The 25442-nt window shown below is 39.1% G+C and overlaps 1 protein-coding gene across 2 annotated transcripts in view; it reads left to right on the top strand.

Annotated features, from left to right (window-relative positions):
* The window catches only part of galnt1 (UDP-N-acetyl-alpha-D-galactosamine:polypeptide N-acetylgalactosaminyltransferase 1), a 64973-nt gene that overhangs the window by 20462 nt on the left and 19069 nt on the right, over positions 1-25442 (top strand). For both annotated transcript variants that reach the window (XM_041793520.1, XM_041793522.1), the window contains 4 exons: positions 2368-2479; positions 14610-14749; positions 14840-15008; positions 24813-24979. In XM_041793520.1, the coding sequence (XP_041649454.1) occupies positions 14611-14749; positions 14840-15008; positions 24813-24979 (475 nt within the window). In that variant the 5' untranslated portion in view covers positions 2368-2479; position 14610. The remainder of the gene's footprint in view (positions 1-2367; positions 2480-14609; positions 14750-14839; positions 15009-24812; positions 24980-25442) is intronic.

Genomic DNA, 25442 nt, shown 5'->3' with positions numbered 1-25442 from the left:
ATCTTCCTTTTGGAAGTCTTCATCTCAAACTACCATCTCTCCATCAAAGTACTCACTAACTTGCCTTGGCTGTGTGCTCACATTTTTTCACTCTCTAATGTTCATCTGAGACAAAAACGTGCATGCGTGGAGGAGAGTAGTCTGGATGGCTTGGGAGTGTGCTGTCTGCTGTGAGAGAGGCGTCTGAAGACAAAGAGTATTACTGCTGTTTGATGGCTTGAAACTTGCATGTAATTCATACTTGTTGGTCGCGATATAGTCATTTTATACATTGCACTTGGCAAAGCTGCAGTATATCGAGTATGTTTATCATTCATTTAACTTAGCTTTGACAGCAGTGCCAGCAAGTTTATGCAGCTGCAGAGTTTAAAGCCCACTCTTTGGATTCAACATGGACATAAATGAAGTGACACATCTTTAAACAGTTGTTTAAGCTGTTATATGACCAGTCACTGCAGCACTGGGCTATAAACCAAACTGAGACGATCCAGTACAACACACTCACAGACACACACAGATTATCTCTTTCTCTGGATGCTTGAGTCAGAGCAGTGTTGGCCCACACAATGTCATGTTTCACTGGCATAGCTCACTGGACAGGTCCATCTCAGCTCACTTGCTCTGCATTACACATCTGACTAAGTGTCCATCTGTTAACCCAACTACTCAGGCATTATATCTAGAGGTGTGTAATGTTTAAAGCAGGTCTGTTTTACAACAGCAGTTTGTATAACAACTACTTTTTGTGGTTTTAAAGGACAGGTGGCAGAGTTCATATTTATTAGAAAAACAATTTGTGGCAGAAAAGCTGCGTTAGCTGAACATGTCGGAGGACTTTCCAGCTTTGCTGCACTGCTGGAGAAGAGCCCGGTAAAACACAGACAATGAGCATCTCTTTGTTTTTAATTTCAGAGTTGTTTTATTTGCACAACGATCTGTACTGTACTGCCAGACCACATTGTACAAGTTTTGATCACTCGTTGTCGGCTTCAGTATGTTCAATTATCTGAGTCTTTGTTGTTGTTGGTTTTCTTTCTTAGCGTCTACCACTCATGCATTGTCTACAACCAGAGAGTGGCAGAAAGCAGGATGTGAAGAGGACAAGGCTTTTTCTGCAGAGAAACAGAGATGGGCTGCTATTTTGCACTGCAGTGTTGCGTGTGGTTCTTCAGGTTTCTTTTGTGATTTGTCAGGGGAATCTCAGGAGTATTTATAGATGCTCTCACTCGTCCTGCTTCCAATTTGCAGATGGATTAGGTTCCACTCAAACTTTGTGGAGGTGTGTGTGAGATAAAGAGAGAGGGAGAAGGGAGAGCAAGAGAGACGGTTTGTGACGACTATAGAACTGAGGAGAGAGAGTGAAGTGGGGAGCAAATGAGGAGTTATGACTCACCCTGGAGGAGACACCTGAGGTGGCCAGAATCCTTCACATACTGAGGCAAACCTGCACTGCAGTATTGCCTCCTCATACTCACTAACGCAGGAGTGTGTAGGCCCGCAAGAGGAGATTAATGATAAGGTTCCTCTTGTATTACAAACTCCCAAAATACACGTACACATAGATACACAGCCTGGCAATATAAAATCCCAGTGGACCCAGTGATGACTTGGCTTTGAAGTAGGCCAAGGACCAGATTGAAAGACACACGTACGCATATAAATGTAAGCCCAGACTGAGTCATATTCACTCTCATCTTCATTCTCTGCGGATTTTTCAGAAATAGCAGATTAATCCTGTGAAATGAGCAGTTCTGAGAATCCGTCAGTTGTCCATCCCCATATCCCTCTGTCTTCTCCCTCACTCTCTTTTGATCCCGCTCTGAGGCTGGAAGTCTTTGGCTGTGCTTGACCTTTGGGTTGGCGTGAAAGGAGGGAAGATGATGGATTTATATCAAAACGCAAACAGATACAGGGCTAGGCTGACAAATGTAAATGATTGACAAGTGAAAACATGCATGGTGACACTGCGACTCTATGTGATTATGTGAGAGATGAGTGTTATTACGGTGTGTGAGAGCCAGGAAGTGTGTCTGAGGCCTTTGACTGACAACTTCTCTCGGTTCTTCCTGTGGTTGCTGAGCGGTTTTCCATCCCCGAGCTGCAATCAGCACGCTCTCTGTCTTTGTTCCAAGCCATTTGGTAAAACCACAGTCCCCGACTGCATGTGCTGATACTGTGATGCTAAAGAGATGAATGAAAGCGAGACAAAGCTCCTTTAGGATGTATCCTGACTTAGAATCTGTGTGTGTGTGTCAAGATCACCCGAGGATTAAGAATTTATATTTAACTGCTTTGCATGCACGCTGGCTTTTCACACCCTTGGCTAAACAGTGGCTTAAGTCTGTGTCTATTTTTTTCTTGTTCCAGGAGCATGTTTGAGTGACAAGGCAAGGAGGAAGTGGGATCTCTGACACTCTGCCCCCCTGTTGGTGGAGCCCCCTGCACATCTGACCAGAGATCCCTTCATTCACCTGAACAGGTTTGTTTAAAAATATTAGGTTATGAATTAAAGCATCTAGTTAACAGAGCTTCATTAAATATAAATAAAATAAGATAGATGTTTATTGCCAGTTGCACAGTTTAAGGGCAGCAGAAGTACATCTGAACTTGCTCTTTTAGTCAGCTTTATAAAATATTGAACATAGCGAAACAACAAAATAGAAATAAACTTCAACAAGTTTGCACCATATAGAATACTTTTACCAGTTTTAGTCAAAATTGTCTTTTTTCACAATGCAAAGTCTTGAATACAGAAACAGACACAGAAAGGACTTAAATCTGACACACAGAAACAGCCATATTTAAAGCCTGTACAGAATTTCTAAAATCAATTAAATTTCATTTCTCAGAAATTGGATTTTCACCCCAAACTTAAGTAAATCTTTACCGAAGATTCCTGTATGGAAAAAAATACTTCACCACTTAAATAAAGCATTTTTGTGGAAAGTCCATCTTATTGTGACATAGGGTTTATAAAAATAAAAATAAAAAATAACATAATAAAGGCCCTGGTCAAGTTTAACTAACAGAAGCATAACAAGGTTACAGGCTGTAGAGATGTGGATTTTTCAGTATCTCACAGTTGGATTGGATTGGATTTTATCTAATTCAGTTTGATTCTGATTCTGAGGGTCACAATTAGATGTTGAATTAATTTTTGATTCAAACTGTTTCCCAATTCACAGCATATTTACTGTTTCATATAAGGAAATAATTATTTCAGCATCTACCCAGTCTGCTGTACACTAAGAGGCTGTAAATTTTTACATACATTAAAAGGCTTGGTAAAATGTGTTTGAAATAATGCATTTGTAGTCCATTTAGGCTGCGTGTCCATAGCCAGTTTTTTTCTTTGTCCTGGCCACGTTCAGGACCTCAGCCCGAGAACTTCTTGCCAGCGCTTACTGTTCCTTACAAAAATTAATCCCACTTTCCCTGATAGAATCTGTAACGTTGTTTCAAAGAAGCTCTATGTGTTCATAGTTAACGTATTTCAAGGAAATATCACACCGATGACATCCAATGTAAAGGAATCCTGTCCTGACACAGGCAGCAGCTGCAGACCTGAAATCTACCCTTGAAGAAAGATGAGGAAAGACGAATCAGATTAATTTCTCTTCCACTATTGTCAGAAGTCTTACCCCTTCTTGAATTTGATTGGCAAGAAAGGAAGAAGTGACATTAATGAGTGCAGCACTGTTTCAAAAGTTAAAGAGCGCGTCAAGTGTTGTCGACTAGAACAGCTGACACTAAGGGCATTCTTTCTGCCCAGGGCACCGAGCGCTCAGAACACTGGGCTACAATGGTTCTGAATTAAAAATAAGCACTGCCAGTGCTGAAAAAGCCACAGGCCTTTATAGTGTTTTGTAATCTGATTACAATAATGTAAATGCACAGAGGAAAACAAAAAAAAAAAAAACGTTTTTTTTTATGCTAACTGCAAAATAATGTGATATAACTGAAATGTGTGAGCTTAAGCAAGAGAAGTGTTTATCATGAACTTGTCTATGAAAAAATGTCATGATCATAAATCTAAAGCTTCTACTGTTGGTGATCCTGTAGGAAGGCAGGTGTTACATTTTAACAAGAGACTAAGTTAACTGGTCTCTTTTCAGCTGAACTTTTTTAGTGGTTGTAGCTGTTATATAATGAAAACTAAAGAAATACTTGTTTTAAGGCTGTCATAGATGCATTGTCACTTGTTAAACAGTAACACCAGTTTTTGACTTGGAACAGACAGAAGATCCTACTTATTTTTACTACAGATAGAAATGTTTTTGTATGACACGAACATGGTCAAAGAAACTGTTCCTTAAGTAATAAGAAGAAGAAGAAGAAGAAAATTGCTTTATTAGTATAGTAACTTCAACCTTTAACAGAGGTTTACAAACTGCTTTGACAACAAGCAGAATCACAATTAAGACAAAGCATCATAAGAAAAGCATAAGAAAACAAGGAAGACAGCCCAGAGTCAAAAGTTTATGACAACAACAAACTCAAAAACAAACATGGCGACTGTGAAGGAGGTATTGACAATGTACCTCTTGCATAAAAGACAAAAACGGAGGCAGTGTTTCTAACCAGCTTGCACAACTTTTCCTCAAAAAGTTCCGCCATTGTTATTTCACCTTCATGTCTCACTAGAGCTACGTATCAAGTAGTGACAGCAACACTGCCCCCACGGTTTCCGGTGGTCCTGCTCCATTTGGCCCGTATCCGTAAGCTTTATGGAAACATGCAGAAATACGGACGAAATGAACGCGGAGCACAGACAGAAGGCTCCATCCGTATCCGGGTCCGTATTTAACGTTGAGCATAAATGGGCCTTTAGGGTGAATTTCAGTTTGCTTCAAAACACCTAAAAATTCTCACAGGAGCTTTAATATAGCATTGCATCTCAAGAGCAAATGGTAGGGAGGTTAATAATACATAGAGTTTGATGCTTTAAATAAAATTGGGAAGAACTGTGAATTATTTATTTTAGTAGAGCTAAAACATGCAAAAGCATTATGTTCTGTCTCTTAAGAAAAGCATGAAAAGTTTTTTCTTGTATCTGTGAGATCACCCTCTCCCCTCAAAGCCTTCTCAGTAATACCTAAGGTTCAAACAGAGCTGATAGTACATATAGCATATTCAGGAACATTACTCTGATTTTTTCATGGCCCTATAGGAATATTTTAATTCAGAAAGGAAATGCAAAATGTCATGCAAGTAAGACAACTTGGATTAAGAAGGTGCAAAGTTTAAGATGATGTCTGTCATATTTTTTGGACATATTTAGGGTTGAGATAAAAGGCAGAGGTAGACTTTTAAAGCGGTTAGTAAGCAGGGAGCCTGCTGTGAAGCCAGAGCCTTGTAAATCCTGTCTGCTCGGCATTAGTGGTGTTAGGAGTAACAACGCTAAGAACGGCTCACATACAGTCGACGCCAGACAACCGAAGTAGAGGGTAAAACAGATCTGGCAGCAAATGATGCAAAATGATCATTTGTGTGCGTTTGAGCATGGTAACATAAACAAACACAGTCTGTAATGTTGTGTGAATTATGTAAAAAAAACTGTAAAACAAACTGTGTCAACACCATCTCAGCCTCGTACCTTCCAATGTTTATGAGGTGAAAGTAAGAGTGAGAAAAAACAAATGGAGAGAAATGTGTTACACTGAGTTGTTAAATGAATAATAACACACTGGTGTCACACAGACATAGAGGCACTTTGCTGTGGTTGGTGTGCTCTTACGTCTGCTGTAAATGAGTATCCTCATAAATTTGCTGTCTGCCTGTCTGTGTGATTTGGTTTGCTGTATAGTCAACTAGCTGGGCCTTCCACAGGGAACCCCCCTGTGACAATAATGTGTATTGATTTTGGCTGAAAATACTAGAGCGATTGGAGATTGAAGTGTTTAATTCCACTTTGTGCCTGTGCCAAGTTTTGCATTGGTAATCAATTTCAGTTGTGACTTTTACACTACCATGGGGAGTTGGTTTTGTTTTACTTTTGGCCTTTTTGCAATGACTTTTCAAACTTTTTATCTTCTCTCTATTCTCTCCACAACTTTTTGTTACCTGTGGCTACTGATCAACCCTTTGGTTGCACTCATGTATTACTAGGGCTATATACAGTACCTATAAAGAAGATGTAGATCTCCCTCTGTTAACTGATGGTTGTGTGGTCTTTGTCTTTTCTGGCAGAAACCACACTGAGAGAGACTGGCTATGTTTACATGAACTCTAATGATAGCAATATAAGCCTGATGTGAGTAAAAATACATCATCGGTAGAAAGCTACTGATCTGCAGTAGTTCATTCAGTATATAGGTGTGGGCGATAAAGAAAAAAAAAAACATCACAATTTATTTTTGGCTGGATCCAAATCTCAATTGTATCACTTTTCTTTTTCATTCTGGTTTTTGAACATTCCCTGCATTCAGCATGATACAATTATGATTTAGTTGTTTGTCCTCTTTTGGGGTTTTTTAAGTCTGTTTTAGTGTTCACACAGCACATTTTTACACAGTAAAATTCTTTTTAAAATTTGGACTATAATCAGAGTTCAGAGAGCTGTAGCTTTATACAAGTAGCCTGTTCATCTGCATCTTATATGACTGTTACATTAGCTTTGTCAATAATTTGTTAGAATGACAAAATGAGCTAATTTAAACAGAACCCGTTAATTTATGTGATATGTGGTCCTGCAGTGGAGCAGAAACTTTATTTTGTTTTAATATAGTCTTGATTTTTATTCATACAGGGGTCAGGGAATTTTTCATTTATGGACTCAGCGATGATGTTAGTGTCATTCACCTGCCCTGCTGCACATTAAATGCAAGACAGAGAGCTGTCGAGTTGCATGCATGTTTTATGTATTAAAAAGTTCATTCATGATTCAGTCTCCTGACATGTTAAGCCTTGTGTGGAGAGGTGGAGAGACTGTGAGTAATTTAGTAAAAAACTAAAAGAGCAGAATAATATACAATTAATTTAAAAGGACTAAAGCTTCTGCTTCACTCTCTGTGATATGTGGTCATTTTAAAGACTGCAGTGCAAGCGGAGGTGTGTCTGGTCTCTTACCTGTTGGCTCTGAGAAAGCTCTCTTTTGTGACTGTGAAAAAAGTTAGCAGACTTTGAGCAGATTGTCGAAATAATGGTTCCTTTCACTTTAAGAGTAAAAAACAACCATAACATTTCCATATAGGCCAGTAGGGATAAAGTCTAAAATTTCAGTTACATTTTCAGTAATGAATCACCTCCGTCGAAGCAGTTAAGGTAAGCTTAGATAAACTTGATTGTGTTACAGAGTGAGAAATTTGTCTTGAGCTCTTTACCCTTTCTGCAGGCATAGACAACAATCAACCATATACAGATTACACATGAAAAACACCTTGACATAAGGCATTGAATATCAATAGATGATTTCCCTTTAAAATGAATATAAATAGCATTTGATTCTCCGAGTACTAGCGCAAAAATGCAAGAGAAATCACAGTCCTGTCCATTACCATTACTGCCTTATTTGCTGCTATTAGATAGCTTTATAGACACAGGAATAAATGACCTCTTACCTGAGGGCAGCAGTTCATACTCTGGATGTAAAACATGAAATTCATCATTTGCAATCTTAGTGGCCTGTCTGAGAGCAGCCTGTTCAAAAAGAAGGAGAGAGGTTGGAGAACATAGATCCAGTAAATTAGAATGTGATTCTGCTGGTGTCTCAGCTTTAGCAGATCCCTGATACATTCTGTTTCATCAATATCTAAGATTGTCCTATCATGCACCTCTAATTCAAAAGAAATTTCACTCCAAATAAGAGCATTTATGTCAGTTGTTATCCATGTTCACACTTTTTTTAAATGTGTCCTGGTCAGGGTTAAACTACTCGAACTGTACATGCCTGCCTCGCTCTTCAGCTGCACATTTCTGAAGATCCCTCTGCAGACCTGCGCTGTCCCTCTATTAACCAACTGCAGGAGAAGTTTGTACCACTGATCTTTCAGTTCACTTCAGCAAAAGCAGAAAAGTTTATGATTTAAATTCATTTTAAAGTAAAGAAAAGGAAAACACAGACATCCAAAATCACAGATGGGAGAGAGGAGGAGAATTAAATCTCCATCACACAGCAAGCGGCCGAGTGGAGGAGGCATGCAGCGATCACAGTGTTTGTTTACAACACATGCAGAGTTGGTGACTCTGACGTGCTTGCCCAAAACACTAGACTGAAAATGAGAAGAGGATTAAACACACCGCAAGGCACCAGCTCTGATTTAACTGGATCTAACTCTGGAGAAAAACTTTATTAACATACGCTCATTAACAGGAAGAGCTACTTGACTTGTTGTACATTAGTAATACCATGTCGCTGCCCACTTTGTTGATGATTAATACTGAACAGAGATCAATTTCTTGTAAGTAAGACATGTTTTACATCAATTTTAAGAGGAAATTGGAGCTTCCTTTTCTGCTGTTTCTAAGAGATAAGACCAGCTAGACAGCTTTACACTTGTCTAAAGGCTTTTATACTGATTACAAGCTTGATGCATGTATATGCAGGTCATAATCAGGGGGGCTTTATTTAGCATCCATGTGAACAATGCATTTAATTTATCGCGGTTTCACTCACCAGATATCAGACAGTCTTGCTCTACTTAAGCTTAGAGACATGATGACTGTCAACAATGAACTGTGTCTTTTTTATATAAAAAGAGACACAAAATTGAATTTAAAAGCCTGTTTATGGGAGAAAAAAAGTAGCTAAAAGTTAAGTTTAAACCCCAAGCAAGCAAATAAACTACACTAATAAGTAATTATATAAAACATAGACTTTGTGTTTAGTGATAAAACAAAATCCCTCCTCTTTCATCTGCTTTTGCTCGTAAAAAAATAAGATCTCCCTCCCTTCCTCTTCATCTTCTTCTACACATATAAACACAAAATACCCTGGAGAGAGGCTCCTTGCTCCCGGTCATAAATTGTGAAGCTTTAGGTTACTCTCACACCAGACTTTTTTCTAAGTGTTTGTGAGAAATACTGGTTGTGCAATCTCTAAAGAGGGATTAAGCCTGTGGAGAAGAAGAGAGGAGGGGGATATGAAGAGCGACACAGAGAAGGATGTGAAGGGGGAAATTGTGTTCTCGTAGGGGTGTAGTGATGGCAACCGCTCTTGAAAGGAGACGACATCACTAAGAGACGGACGAACGGGGAGGTGTTTGTGCGTGTGGGTGTGGGGTTACTGAGAGAAAGAGAGAGCAAGATGCCAGGATGGAGGTTTTAAAGGATGCGGGGAACGTGATATGTTAATGGATCAGGGAGATGGAAGGTTGGAGAACTGTGCGTCTGTTTAATGTCAGAGGGAGCCAGGCTGTTTAAAAGAGACTTCAAAAGATACTAGTGCCTAACATAAACTAGACTGACACACACACACACACACATGCAACACACACAGTAAAGCACGACCCGAGGCTCTGAGGGTGAGTGCAGAGGAGACCTGAGGTGTCCGCTGCCATGCCTGATTAGAAATACAGTGAGTGGAGCCGTAGAGCGGAGAGACAGCAGCGGGGAAGAGTCTGTGCTTGCATTAAGTCAATGTACATGCTTATAAATCTTCCTCTGCTGCTTAGAGCACAGATGTCTGCTTCTTTTACCCTCCCTGGGATCTAATAGCATTCAAGGAAGCAGGTTGACATCTCTCTGACAGTATTTTGACATGACTTTGTGAGCAGGAGTCTCTGTGAGTGTGTTTGTGTGATGGAGTGCTTCAGTGTCGGTGTCTGTCTCTGCCAGTGTGCTGATTTAGGTTTGGCATATGTGCCTGGTTCTGTCAGGGGAAAAAATGCAGAAAAGTTACATGAAATTCACCTCATCCAATTTTTTAATATCAGATTGTGTCATGTTGCTCCATAGAGGTCAAACAAGGCCGACAAGATCCTGCAGAGGACAAAGATAAATAGGAGAGTAGGGGCTGAATATCAGGCTTCCTACTGATCCTGGAATTTCAAGCATTTTTAGAGGAGTGATCCAAACAGAAAGAGAAGAAATTAGATAAATCTTTGAGGATATCTGGGATAATAACTAAATTTTCTAAATGCTTGCATTGCAGATAAATACCAGAAAAAGTTTGTTGTGTTTCTTTTGGTTTCTTTGGCTACTTTCTGGCTGCAGTTTAAAACATAGCTGGCTTTTTTCCTCTCTTTGAGTGTATCAGAGAAGTGGTGGGAACCTTGAAAACTGGCTGAACCTGCGTACTTAACTGCGGCTCACAGAAAATACAGAGGTTATATATCACAGAAAGTAGATATTTGAAACAGTGAGACCAAAAGCTATTGTAAGATACAGTGATAAACGGTACAGCTTGGCAATTTATAGCACTCAGCCATCAGCCACACTCTCATTCTACACATACCGCAATGAGAGGTGTGTGTGTGTTCCATAACTACAGCTAAGGCTGTGAACATGTTGAGCTGTTAACATTTAAGACATCAAATAATCTACTGAGCAATTTCTGTCACCTCCATTATGAACAACACACAAAAGTACACACAGAAACTTGACTCACAGATCTCAAGCTTTATCACCATAAGCATGTATTTATTGGAAACATACACGTACATGGAAACATATAGATACATGTGTGTAGTGGGTGTTCAGGTATAAGATAAAAGAGTGTTTAAAAAACATAAATAGCTAACGCAAGTTGTGGTTATTTAATAAGAATCATGAGAAACATAATGTGATTCAAATCTTCATACATACTTGTACATACCCTCATGTGAGTGTGAGCTGCCTCAGTTTTGTCAGATAGGTTTTCATCCACACTCAGAGTTGTTTAGCAAAGAAGACAACACTCCCATGATCCCAAGCCACTTCACTGAACTTCCCTTTTGCTTTCTTCTTTGATTGCTTGTAGTGGACATTACACACTGAGCATTTAATGTTTATATGATATTATCTTTTAAAAAAGTGGAACCCACCTAATTCCGGAAGAAATTACAACCGGCCTTTTTAATATGTTTTTATTATTACATTACTTGATTCCATTAATTTATGTGATCTGCACACACTATCTGATGAACAAATTAGATCAGTGGTTCTCTTCTGGTGTAGCTTCAAGTTCCTCCACAGTCTCTTTCACAACAAGTTGTGACGAAATGTCAAAAAAGAAAAATGTCAACCATTTGTATTTATTTAAGGACAAAAAAAGTTTCTTACTTGGAACTTTTGGATGGATGGAACAAATCGTATGATTTAAAAAAGAAATAGGACAAAAGAAACTAATTTTACCCCTTTTTCCATACAACATTTTTTTGCATTTTCCAGAGGTTAACTTGTTATGACAGGAAAAACAGCTTTGTCATCCCTGGAAAAGGAGATAAATCAGTTAAATATTAAGAAAAGGTACCTGTAATCACAGTAAAATAGAAATAAATAAAATGTTTAAAAGTATGTCCTTTAAATAATTTACTGCAAGGATGCACTGTTTACTCCCCTGTGATTTTTCTCCTTCACTATAAATGTCATAGAGGCATAACGGTGGAATAACGTAATCCCTCCTCTGTACTGGCGTTAGAGGTTGTAATGGGATCTGAGGAGTCATAACGTATCTGTGACAGAAAAGGACTAGTAATACAATGGTTGCAGTTTAAAAATGTTAGCATTTATACTAAACTCCCAAAATTCTTTTATTTCCAAAAATCCTAATTTTCTTCTGCAACACGTTATTTCTTTGATCTAATGGTGTAAAAACAAAAGGTGCTCTATTATTCAGCACTACAGAGACAAACATTCACAGCCAAACAGCTAAAGCAAGTGTTTGATCATTTTTTATTCATTAGTCAGTTATTTTGATTGTTGAGAAAGAATTTGCTTTTGAAAATAAAGACAGTATCTGTTTATTTTAACATCATACTGTGCCACACTGGTGATAGCCAGGGCTGGATGATTAATATCTAACTTTGTCCTCCATCCATCCTGCCCATTTTTTTTAAAAAACATGATATTTCAACATTGCTTTGAGTAATTTGTTCTTTAAACTTTAAATGTCCAGTCTGTACAGTACACCACTGTCCTTTCATTGTACAGCTTTATATAATACCTCATGTCATTTTCTTACAAACTTACTCAAATTTCAGTATGACTGAAAGTAGAAAGCTCAAATTTAGGGATGCACGATATTGAATTTTTGCCAATATACCAATATTTACAGATTCATTTTAGCCAATACCAATATTTAAATGTTATACATAACTAAAAATTCAGTCATTTGAACACAATTTAAGGTTTGAGGATGATAAAAGACACAAACTGTTTTCTTAAAATGCACTTTAAAGTTTAAAGAATGAGGATGAATAAAGAAAAAGATCTCACCTTAAATAGGTCTGTTGGTCCCGCCTAAAACTCCAATAATTCATTAGTAGGCTTTATGTGGCAAAATTTTACAGTCGATATGTGCTGATATTCACAGCAAAAATATTGGATGTACTGATACAAATATTTGCATTTTTTTAGCTATAATCTGACAATACCGATATCAGGCTGATAATATCGTGCATCTGTTCTTAAATTAGTGAAGGCCACAGTGAAATGATCTGACAGGAATGGCTTCTTATGTTGCTACAAAGCCACTAAGAATCTGATATGACAAGCTTGCAATTTAATGGTCCGATTATTTTTCAGGGGACTGAACACTTAGAGCACTGTATATTTTAACAGTTATTTGTTTTGGAGTTTTTTTTATTTTATATTTTTATCAGAGTCTGCATAGCATAACCTTTCTTGTGTCACTTTCTGAACATAAATGGACATGTTGGTGTTTATTTGAATGGACAGTATGTCAATTCTATCAGAAGGACTTTCTCAATCAAAATAGTAACAGAAGATCACTCTTTCCCCTAATGAAAACAAACCGAATGGAACCATTTTCCAAATGGAGAGGTGAGACAGACATGTGGATGAAAGCTTGGGAGACAAAATTTGCAGCCAAGTGAGAACAATTGTTGTCCATCACAGCAAAGCAGCACCAGACCTTGAAAGAGATACAGCAACAGAGCAGCCACTTTCTGTTCACACCCCTTAATGTAGCAGTCTTTGAGATAGCATCCATTGCAAAAAGAAATATGTCATGTCTGCCTTCTTCCTCCTCCTCCTCTTCTTGTAGTTCTTCGTTATCTTCTCCTTTTGTGGCATTTTATGGCTTCTGACAAACAACATTTTGGTGCGATGCCTCTCCCAGCTGGTATGGCAAATGTTTTGGTACATGTCTTGTCACACCAGCTGACATGACAACATATATACTGTCACAACTATCAAAAGTAAGAGTTTCTCTGACTTAGAAACACTTGCCCTAATGTAAGTTCTCAAATACAAACACACAACAAAGGTTTAGTCTTTTTATACGTTTAGACATTGCAGTGAAAAAAATTCCTCATATTATACCTTTTATACTCTTCTGCAGATGTTTATGTCTGGTTCTTGTCTTTGAAATAATAGAACTTGTGAAATCAGAATGCTGTTACAGCATTCAAACCAAGCCTTTGCAGTCACAGAAGTCTGAAAAAAGACCAACTTTGAGAGAACAGATCCACACTCTTGTTTTCTGCTGTGCACACACTTTGTGCATCCAGAATCCTATCAAGTGGACTTCAGAAAATGCTGCTCTGCACTTCCCCATCCTCTGTGGCTGCTATGCAAAGCTAAACTAAGCTAAGCTAAGCTAGCTAAGCACAAACACCTTTTTTCCTCCCAGGGGCATGAGAGAAATCACCATGGCCAAATTAATTTTCTTCCTTCTGCTTGTGCTGTTGCAACCTGAGGGATCACTGAGGCAGAGAAGCAGCCAAAGAGAGGAGAGATGGAGCTGGAGGAGAGAAGGAAAAGAGAGCAGAGGAATTTTAATGTGGCTGTGTCTGTCTCTTGCTGCCTGCCAAAGAAAAGCAATTACTATCACAGCCCCCACTCTCTGCTGTGTGTTGGTTTGTGTACTTACCTGTGAATGTGTATCAGGCTGCATGCAGGCTGCATTCTGTGTGTTAAAGGTATAGAGTGTAGATTAGCTTGTACCATGAACAGGAACTCTGAAAAAATAGATATCTAACTCTTCCTTAGATGTAAAAGCAGCCAAAGCATTGCTTGAATGCTTAAAACATCCTCCCCAGAATACAAATGTCAGTTTTTGTTGTGCTTACAATTGCAACAGACACAAGCAAAACCAATACACATTCATTACTACATAATTTACAAATTCCCTTATTGATTTTCTGTTTTTCTAAGGATGTGGTAAAATACTGAATGCCAACATTGCACTGTGCTGATTTTGAGGCTTGCACTGAGTGTGAAGGTGACCATTTGAGAAGAGGCACTGATAAACACCCAGCAGATAAGAGCCGAGAGACAGACAGACGAGAGGAGGACGAATGGAGGCACTGAGGAGATGTTCAGACGTAGAGCTTTAGGAAGGATGGGCTTTGAGGGGTGTAACGAGAGGGGATATGAGAAGAAATGAAGTGTGATTGTCTCTGCAGAGATTTGAAAAAGCCTGTGATTGCATCATCCTATGACTCTCCATTCCTCACCTCAGTCAGTGCTTTTGTACATCTCACCTCTTCTTTCTATCTCAATTTAAGGATGAGAAGGTTCGCCTACTGTAAGGTGGTGTTGGCCACCTCTCTGGTTTGGGTGATGCTGGACATGTTCATCCTGCTCTACTTCAGTGAGTGCAACAAGTGTGATGACAAAAAGGAGAGAGGACTCCCGGGGAGAGACGGTGAGTGTAATTTGCCACCCATTAAACATTTGATCAAAGAGACACAAAGCAGCATCCTTACCTTATTTAATTTTTTTGCGTCACTTGCAGACGCGCTATCCAGGCCGCGGGACGGGCCTGGAGAAGGGGGGAAGCCTGTTGTGATTCCAAAGGAGAACCAGGAGAAGATGAAGGAGATGTTTAAGATCAACCAGTTCAACCTCATGGCCTCTGAGATGATCGCTCTCAATCGGTCATTGCCTGACGTCCGGCTCGAAGGGTGAGCAGCCTCCCTGCAGCTCATATCTGTCCTGTCACTTACTCTTACCACACTCATCAAGCACTCCTCTCTGCTATCCTCTGCTGGGAACATCCAAACTGGTGATGAACTAAAGGCTGCATGCCAGATGTCTGGCCAGAAACCTGCACAATCAGTCACACAGTGAGCTGCTTTGTTCTGTGAATTTAACATTCAGACAGAGTTAACGAGAGGGACTAGAAATATTACAAGAGATACAAATCAGTGAAAATCATAAGAACATAATTAACAAGAAAGCATGTCGTAGGAAGTCATTAAAACAGTCAGGCTGGATAAGACGGGGTGTGGTGGACTGAAAGAATCCATGAAAACTTAAACTTCCTGAATGAATAAGACAGCACGTCCCATACCATACTATAATCTGATTGTGAACTGTTTGTACTGTACGATAACTATCCTCATTTCAACATTTACACAAACAGGAAATTAGCTCAAAGCAAGAGATTGCAATGGAGATGCATTTCACTCCAGCTTAGATTTTGTAATACCACCGCTAATTACTCTCAACACAGATGGCAGAATGTTACCCAGGGATTTAATTGTTGTTTTGTTGTTCTTAGATGCTCCCAAAGCTGTTTTACTGTCGTCCACAATTCATTAGAATTTTTCCAGCTGTGAGCTCTATCATGGAGAATACAGGACATCAAAAATCAGTCTGAGAGATTTGATAGCAGCATACACAAACTGTGTTGCATTTATTTGCTAACCCCCTTTGGTCTAGTTTGACTCAAGTGTCAGTGTGTGAATGCTGTGATTTTCCATTCTGAATCATCGAGTTGAAAGTGGTTATAATTGCAATTTGTTGTTCTGGTGTCCTTACTTTGACCGAATATGGGCCCGTTTAAAGTGCATTAAGTATCAATTCCACACTGCTGTATGAAAGGCCTCTTCCCTGTTCTCTTGTCTGTTTGTTTAGATAATGCATAACAGCTCTTTGCTCATTTTAAAAACACAGTCTAAAATGCAGTGTTGTATAATTCAATTTGTTTCAGACTAAATGAACCAAACTACATATGTGAACATAGGCCTAGTTTTTACAGGGACAATTTTTGATATCTTAATTTTGTCACATTTCAGGTTTGGACATACAACTATAAACTCTGGACAGGAAATGTCAGAATATTCTCTGTATGATAGAAATGTTTGAAGGAAAAGACAGGCACAAAGCTAGCTCATAGGGTTTTTTTCAAGACGTCACATTTCAAAAGCCATAAAGTAAGTGATAGATTTTAAACAGTCCTTCCGGATCTGTTTATTATCTTTTCTTTCAATGTTCAGTTAAGAAAAAAAAGAATAATCATTTAGGGTTGTTCCGATTCTGATACCAGTATCAGAGATATGTCCAATATTGCTTAAAATGCAGTATGCAGGTATTGGTAGCGGCAAGTACAGTAATTTATGCACTGATCCAATACCATTTGGTTTAACCTTATATTTTGCTTCATTTAGCCATGCTAAATGTTAGCGCTATAAACCAGAAATCAATTCGTCTTCGCTGCTGGAAAGCACTGCATGCACGGGCTACCGTTTTTAGAGCAGTGAAGAAGAAACAAAGGGCCCACTGCAGCAGCAAAGAATGGTGGCTGCATGATAGTTTTTCTCTGAATGTGATCGTTAAAATGCCTTCTAGACCAGCACAGGTTTACACGGCAAGAAGTGACACAGTTTATTAAAGTTAGATGATTTTTTAACCATATATAATTGCTTCTCACTTGTTTTTCCTGATTTTCCTTCCCATTGACGCTATTGATGCATTTGAATCTTGTGGGCAGCATTTTCAGTGAGCCTGGAACTTTTTAAAATTAATTAATTTTAATATTTAGCAGTAAAACTCAATAATCAGCAGGAAAACAACTGTAGGGTCACAGAGATGTTGTACATTATGATTCTATTTGTTAAGCCATGTTCTGAGTCAATTATAGGTCTAAAATAATTTGCTAGTCTGCACAGTCAGAGTCGGGGCAAACTCTGAGTATTGGTAGAGTATTGGTATCACTAGACTGTTAAACTGTTCTGCACCCAGTAACCTAAATGTCGTTTACCAGGGTTAAGACCCAGACTGTTTCGGTAACCATCTTCGCCATGGGTATTTTCAGTACTGTTGTATGTTTGCACAAAGCTCCATTAAAAGTGCTTTCTCCCAAGAGTGAGGAAGAATTCCTGTTGTTTGCATAGACAGGGGATAATTTTTTCTTTTTGTGTCTAGAGTATAATGGATTATTTAAATACACACAAACAGCACTGCCAGACAGAATTGCTTTTTGCTCATCAGCTAAGAGATAATTACAGGAAAAGATCTTAAAATTGTTGGACAAGATTTCTTTGGTGTAGCCAAACAACATTATTAGATTCCATTATAAGCATGTTGCTGCCCTATTTATAAACACAACACACTTTCAGCCAGTTATTCAAGAACGTACTTTTTCTATTAAAACTCAGAGGACACAAGTTGACCATGAGTTTGGTTTTATCAGCATTTAAGACCAAGTTAAGTTCTGTAGACAAGACTGAAAAATACTTAATAGCAGATTAAAAACTCATAGGCCTGCAAAATGTAATAACAACAAACAAAAAAGTAATGGTGTCATCTGTTTAAAATTTTATGAGGCATTTGACAAGTTATCACCCAGATTGTTGACATAAATTGAGAACAAAATACTTCCTAAGACTGAATCTTTAGGTAAGCCTTTAGGACCTCCAGAAAAGAAGAGGTGGATCCAGCCATCTGAACATATTACCAGTCAAATAGTTGGCAAACAATGTTGCTGCTTGGTATGACATGCCAATGTGATGTAGCACATTTATCAGTAAACTGTGGTCTACAGTGTCAAAGACCTTAGATAAATCAATAAAAAGAGCTACACATTAGGCATTGTAAATGCCTAATCTTGTGATAAGTGACTAGTTGACTTCAAGCAAAAAGAGTCAACACACAGCAGTAAAGTCAATTAGTCGACTAGTTTATGCAGCCCCTACAGTGCACAGGATTAGAAACTGGAGGGGAGAGCCTGAATGACTCATAATGGAGAGAAAAAGACAGAGAGAGGCTGTGTATGTCCCCCAGAGTCACTGTAGACAGGATTTACTTTGAATAATGACTCAAGTTCCCAGAAGGGCAAAGATTTTTTTTTTTGTAAAAATGTGATTTTGAATATTTTTTGGCACAGAATGATTTAAAAAAAATTTTTGGTCCGAAAGAGGTGGGAGAACAAGTTTGTGCAAAAAAACCCTAAGTCATTAATATTTAGGGTGTATAATACATAAAAATCTTACAGTCTAAATTTCCATTTAGTTTTTGTCTCTTTTTTTTCATAGTCCCAAATCTATTTTTAAGATTCCAGTGACATCACTGCAGTACACATTTTCTTAAAGCCCAGGTTTCCTGAAATAAAAGGATATTTAGCGTTTAACTCTGCATCGCATGGTTGATGTTTTACAAGCTTTTGAGACAAAAAGTCCAGGCAAGACAAAATGGTTTGAAAATAGCTGAGGGCTCAGAGGGTTAAAGAATGAGTCATCATTTTCTTGCCATCCTGTCAAATCAAACTCTAAGCTAAATTGGTTTACCCTAAAGATTATACCCTGCCTGTCCATTTTTACAGTAATACATGCCATTATAAAAGCAATCATTCTTTTTTAATGAGACCTTGAAGGCCACAGTGAATTGAATCAGTGATTCCATGCCTGAAGTGCTCCACCTCAAAGTTTAAGAGTCACGCCTGAACAACATAAACATTACTGTCTGTTTGAAGGGTAATGATTACAATGTAGGTTTTAATGATTGCTTTTCCCCTTCTCCTTTTTACTTTGCTTGAGTAATGCTATGTTAAATGTGCAATTCACATAATGAAGAGTTTAATGTTACTAAAGTGTGTGTCAGTGCCAGAGGCTGGCGGTTGTTCAGCCTACAGACAGACACAGAGAAAACAGCAGACAGTGCTGCATTCGGTCTGAAGATGTGTCAGGTCAGTTGAAGCAGGTGTAAACCCACTCCGGCCTTCCATCCACTCTCCGCCCTTACCTGTGCTGCTGTAGAAAAACTGGAATAAATCAGTAATGGAGGTTTTAAGGGCAGCACACAGAAAGACTGACTGACAGGCACAAGGGTGACAGACAGGCACACATGCACACCAGACAGGCAGCACAGAAAGAGGACATTGATCCGTGAAATAGGTTTTAGTCTTTGAGCGAGAGTTGATTACTTAGGTGTGTTTTCACTCAGCCTTCTCTCCGTCTATCCGCTCTTCCAATTAGAAGATAAGAGGGAGTCAATATCAAACCAGGCAATGTGTCAGTGGGTGTATGTATGTGTTTATTTGTGTGTTCTGTGTATGCATTTGTGTTTACATCAGCAGTTTTGAGGGCCATTCTGTATGAATCCAATGCATCATAGTCATGTCGTCTGCTGATAGCTGAAACTTTTGAGATTAACATGTCTGGTTGTTTATTTCAGTTTGGTTGGCAATGCAGCTGTTAAGAGTAAAAAACACACAAGAACAAGTCACTCTGACATGACAGCTAAGCCTGTGTGTGTGTGGGTGTGTACATGTGGTGGGGTGGATCAGCAGTATATAAAAACACTTTCCATGACCACACCTCTCAGGGGCTCCACATTTTTCCTTTTAAGCTTGTAACTGCAGCATTTTAATGAGACAAATATATAGATTTATATGTCTGTCTGACTGTGTGTGCATGTTTGTGAGTTAAATGTTGTAAGAGTGATCTAATCAGAACCAGTGTGCCCGCCTAGCCTAACTATCCCTACAATCCACTGGCTGGAGAAACAGCCTGTAACTCATTATGCTGCACTGCTGCTGCCAAATGTTGCTCCAGCAGCACCCAGATTGTTTGGGATACTTACAACCACTCCTTAGTTTTTAAACCCACTTTATGTGACACACAGTCACAACATGTGTCAACACATGTTGGCTCTGTTGACACACAAGCAAGCTTGTTTTCCATGAGAGGCACAGTTACAGCTCATGTCAGAAGACTGAAAAGTCTTGTTTTTTGTGTTTGTGTTTGTTACGTAGTGAAGAGAGGGATAATGAAGTGATGTGTGTAGAGGTTGAAAGACTCTAAGGGTGTCTCTGTGCTCACTGTGAATCATCTTGTGTGATCAACACCCCCCCCCCCCCCCACACACACACACACACACACACACACACACACACACACACACACATACACCCCCCTCCACCTCCACCTCCCATTGCAGAAGGTGCATGCACTGCACACATGCACCACACACACTGAGAATCCCTGTGTGTGTTATTTAACATGCTCCAGAGGCAGCTGCAGGATGAAGTGTATTCTTGACCTCCTCTCCTCTGTAGCTGATACATTCCTTCAATCAGAATCAGCCTCACAGAGAGAGAGAGAGAGAGAGAGAGAGAGAGAGGAAGCATTCCTACATTCTCGATCACATTGAGAGAGGGAGTTCTAACGATTGAAGAAGAGAGATCATTTTCCTGCTGGCTATTGTGACAGCTGACTCTGCCGGAGGAAGGAAGTCACAAGCTCTCTTTATTATGATGGTCTGAGTAGCTTGCCACTGTCTTTAGAGAAAAATAGTGACACAGTTTGATGTTACCGAGCTTGTGCAGTTATCATGACAGTAGGGATTAAACAGTTACTAGTCTTAATGATAACCATGAAAAAATTGCCCTACAGCTATCATACTGTTAGAATTATAATTATCTTTAAAGGCCTGATAGCATTTAGTGGAACAAACTTGTCAAAAAAAACATAATATTTATAAGTTGACCTATTTAATTAGTGTTTTATCACCTGGATATATAGAATTGTTTAATTTTTGATATCTTAGAGTAGGTCTTTTGTTCGTACATAGGGAGGGTCTCCTCCACGGACTCCACCTTCTTGGATTTTGCATCTTGCATGGTTCTACAGTTCCACAGAAAGGCTCGAATAACAGATACACATGTTTTAAATTCCACTGGTTGCCAGAGGTGAGCAACACAATCTAGAATCTGACTGTTAGATGCTGCTAATATTCCCAGTTTTACACACTCTACCTTTAAAACCATTGACAATTACCACATTTTAATGTCACAGTAAATAATGTCCAGACAGCAAGCAGTATAGATTTGTTTACTGAGGTGAATGGTAAAAAAGCACACAAATCGACTGGGGATGTAATGGAAATACTTTTAGGAACAGCAGACATCACTGTCTCCTCTCCTCTCCTCTTTCGTCTGCATAATAGCACGTTCCTTCAACTGTCAGCTTGGAAAAAAACTTGACTGTGAGGGTTGTATGCACTCACTGTCTCTGCTGCTCTTCATCTGCTCCATTTACTGTGGACTTTGTAGCAAGTCCTGTTTGAAAACATTTCTAAATTCACGTTGAAATCGACAGAATGGAAGATAATAAGCTCGCCGACTAGGGTGATCTCTCAGACAAAAGCTTTTCGACCAAACACTCGACCAATCGAATGGAAGCTGTCAGCCCTAGTGCATTGATAGTTTGGTTACAAGATGTGCAATTGATTGGTGCAAGGATGCTGACTAGACATGATCAGAGTATAAAACATTCGAGGATGTGGGCAGATAAGATCATTTAAGCATTTGAACACAGTAAAATTTAGATGAGTAATTCTTTTGGTAAATAGATTAATTAGTTCAAATATACATATGAGCTGAGGCATTTCACCACGGAGAGACTTCTTTCAGTATTTGAGTTACAGTGAATAGATTAATTGCAGTATTTAAGTAAGGTCAATAGATTAAATTAGTTATAGTACAGTAAGTAGATTAATTAGTTTAACTATGCATTTTACTGGAGAGAAACTTCTTACAGCATTTGAATTACAGTAAATGCATTAATTACTTGCAGTATTTGAGTCAATAAATCGGTTGAATTAGTAATTAATACAGTTAAGAAAAGTGAGAGTAAATGTGCATGTGAGGTGAGGCTTTTACTACAGTAAGCTTTTTTACAGAATTTGAGATACAGTCAAGCAGTAAGAGATGGATGAGAACCTTGAATAAATGCAGTTGTGAGGGAAAGAAATTGGGTTGTTTTTTTAAGTAATGTAAGATAGATACAACATAAGGAACCCTAAGTGTAGTGTTGTCTTGTATTTCTACCAAAAAAAAGTAATTAGCACCAAGGTATTTTAACAACCTTATTAACAAAGTACCTTTGCCAGTGCACATTTGCTAAGGCTTTGTTGTTTATTTTTAATAAGTTAATATTTCAATGTTCATATAAACTAAAACTGTGTATAAACTATGTATAAAATTTGTTCAACTGATTTTAAATGATGTTGTTTTGTATCCGTTCCATTCTTAACATTTTCAGCAGTTTATTACAACATAATAAGATAGCAGAGATATTTAAGGTCATAATAATCATGATATGACATTTTCATATCCCATCTATACATGACTGGCTGCAGTGTTCTCTGTGACTCCTACTGGTGTTCTTCAATTAAGAATAATCCCCTCTTCAATTGTATTGGTCATAGAAGAGTAAGATTTAACATTAATTTTGAAGAGATGTGCTCATTTTTATTCCATCTGCTGTTCAAATGAATCCATCTGTAATATGTGTATTGTTCCCAGTGATTGAAATTGGCTTTAAAGCCATTTCCTTGGGGGGGGGTATAATTTTGTTGGTGAAATTATTGAGAAAGACACAGCAGCCGGTGGATTGCTCCTTCCAGGTGGGGAGTTAGTTTCTGCCCTAAGTGAAGGAGTTCAAGTATCTTGGGAGCTTGTTCACGAGTGAGAGTAAAAGGGAGTGTGAGATTGACAGGCAGATTGGTGCAGCATCAGCAGCAATGCAGACCAGACCGGACCATAGTGGTGAAGAGGGGAGCTGAGCCGAAAGGCACAGCTCTCCATTCAACGGTTGATCTACCTCCCAACCCTCACCTATGGTCATGAACTCTGGGTAATGACCAAAAGAATGAGATCGTGGATACAAGTGGCCAAAATGAGTTTTCTCCAGAGGATGGCTGGGTTCAGCCTTAGAGATAAGGTGATGAGTTCAGTCATCTGGAGGGAACTAGGAGCAGAGCCGCTGTTCCTTCGCATCGAAAGGAGTCACTTGAGGTGGTTCAGGCATCTGATTAGGGTGCCACCTGGGCACCTCCCAGCGGAGGTATCCTGGGCACATCTGGCTGGGAGGAGACCTCGAGGAAGACCCAGAATGTGCTTAAGGGATAACATATCCTTTTTGGTCTTGGAACACTTTGGGATCCCACAGAAGTAGTTGGAAAGTGTTGCTGGGGAGAGGGATGTCTGGGTTGACTTGCTAAGTCTGCTACCACCTTGGTCCCACCCTGGATGGATGGATGGATGGATGGATGGATGGATGGATGGATGGATGGATGGATGAATGGATGGACATAGCAGCCTTTAAAACAAGAATGACTTAAATGACCTCATGAAATGGCAATAGTTAGTGTCTTTGTGACTCTGTGTTTAGAATATTGAAGAATCATTTTGGGTGTAGAGTCATCTGCATCCTACAACACTGAACATGTTTAAAATGCCACAAAATATTTTTGTGAGAACACTCAAATTAAAACGGATTCTTTATTTGCAACCCCAAACTGGATTTTGTTTGCCGAAGTAATAAAAGATTTTGCAAGCTGCAATATCAATACATTCCTCTGTTGCTTTGTATGATGGTCATTAAAAGAGCTACTTACCATAAAAGCAGAGATATATTCTTGGAAAATTACTTAAGAGCCCATTTATAGAAAAAATAGCAAAGAAATGATTATGTAGTGCATTAACATGAGACAAGAATAGACCTTTTTCTTGCATTTTTGAATGTTCACTATGTTCGAGAAGCTTCATGAAGTAAGTTTAAGTCTCTGTAAGCTGATTTTCTTACAATTGTATAATCCTTCATCAGTGGCTTTCTAGAAGGCATAAAGTGGTTTGGAAAGAGTTGAAACAAACTTCATGACCAAAACAATTAAATCCTATCAGTGTGATTATTTAAAGTGGAGTATTTAAATAAGCCTGTGACACAGTCCTTACCTCACTCTTATCATCTCCTGTGATCTTCACTCCTCCTGTTCTCTTTTGTGTTTCAGCTGGAGAGTTTGATGTGTGTGCTGCTCGACTTGGCACTGATAATGACTCACATTCTAATTAGCATCACTAATCAACTGTCATCATGCTGACCCCGCTATTTCTGTATCGACTTTCTCTGTCTAAATTTGGGGATACACGCTTGGTTTGCGCTCATTTCTCCCTCTCCGCTTCTTTATTGGAAGTTGCTAAATATATGATTTTTCACAAGGCCATAAATGATGATCTGATCAGTGCAACTACTCCATGACTGATTAATGCGTTTTAGCTGATGTTTTAGTCCCAGCTATTTTCTCCTCTTGTTCATCTCTCTCTTGTGTGTAGATTCACTTTCACAGCAGCTCTGCCTCTGTGTGTAGCAGTCTCTTACAATCAGACAGAGGCTGGATTGTGATGTCTCAACTAGAGTGGTTCTCTCTTTTTCTTGCTTTGTCTCTGTCAGCTCAGTTTTGTCGGTGTTCAAAGCCTACAACTTCACTTCATGCACATGTGGTTGCCTTTGTGTCTGCATTGGTTAAGATGCAACTCTCGCACTTCCTCTTCTTCAGCCGTGTGATATGTCCTGTCCATTTAAAGACATATTTATGTTTATATGTTGGATCTGAATTTTGTTTTGTTTTCACAACTTTTCAATCAGTCTGCATTAAGAGGTTTCAACTTAATATTTCTTTCTTATTGTATTTTTTCTTTGCAGGTGCAAGAATAAATTATACCCAGACAATCTTCCTCGTACCAGCGTGGTGATTGTTTTTCACAACGAGGCGTGGAGCACACTGCTGCGAACCGTCCACTCCGTCATCGACCGCTCCCCACACACACTGCTGGAGGAGATTGTCCTGGTGGACGATGCAAGTGAGAGAGGTATATACAAAGCCACATACACACACATCGGACATAATTCCATCAGTGCTTGTGCCTCTTGTTTGAGGCTTAGCCTATTTTTTAGAGCCACTGTATGATTTTGATTTTGATGGGTTAGTCTGTGTGTATTGGCGCTGGAACCCAACAGCCAGTCAGCATATATGAGCTGTGTGTGCCACTCCACCCTGTGCAATGCCGCTAATCCCTGTTTGGGGGAGATTAGGTCTTTAATTCGCCAGCCGCAGGGATTACACTCTGTTATTACCCTCAATCCATCCTCACACATCCCCAAGCCGCCAGCGCACAGCAACGTTTAACCCGTTGGGCCCTCAGGTTGAAGAGTGCGAGTCAGAGGGCGTGATTGTGTCTGTTAGGGCTGGGGGAGCTCTCTACAGGTGTGGTGAAAACAAACATCAAAACAAGCACAGTGTTACCTTCTGATCTTTGCTGCCATTGAAGGAAT

Source organism: Cheilinus undulatus, linkage group 8 (assembly GCF_018320785.1).
Source record: "Cheilinus undulatus linkage group 8, ASM1832078v1, whole genome shotgun sequence".
In the NCBI taxonomy this organism is placed as follows: Eukaryota; Metazoa; Chordata; class Actinopteri; order Labriformes; family Labridae; genus Cheilinus; species Cheilinus undulatus.
The sequence above is the reverse complement of the archived record's forward strand: the minus strand, read 5'-3'. Positions and strand labels throughout refer to the sequence as shown.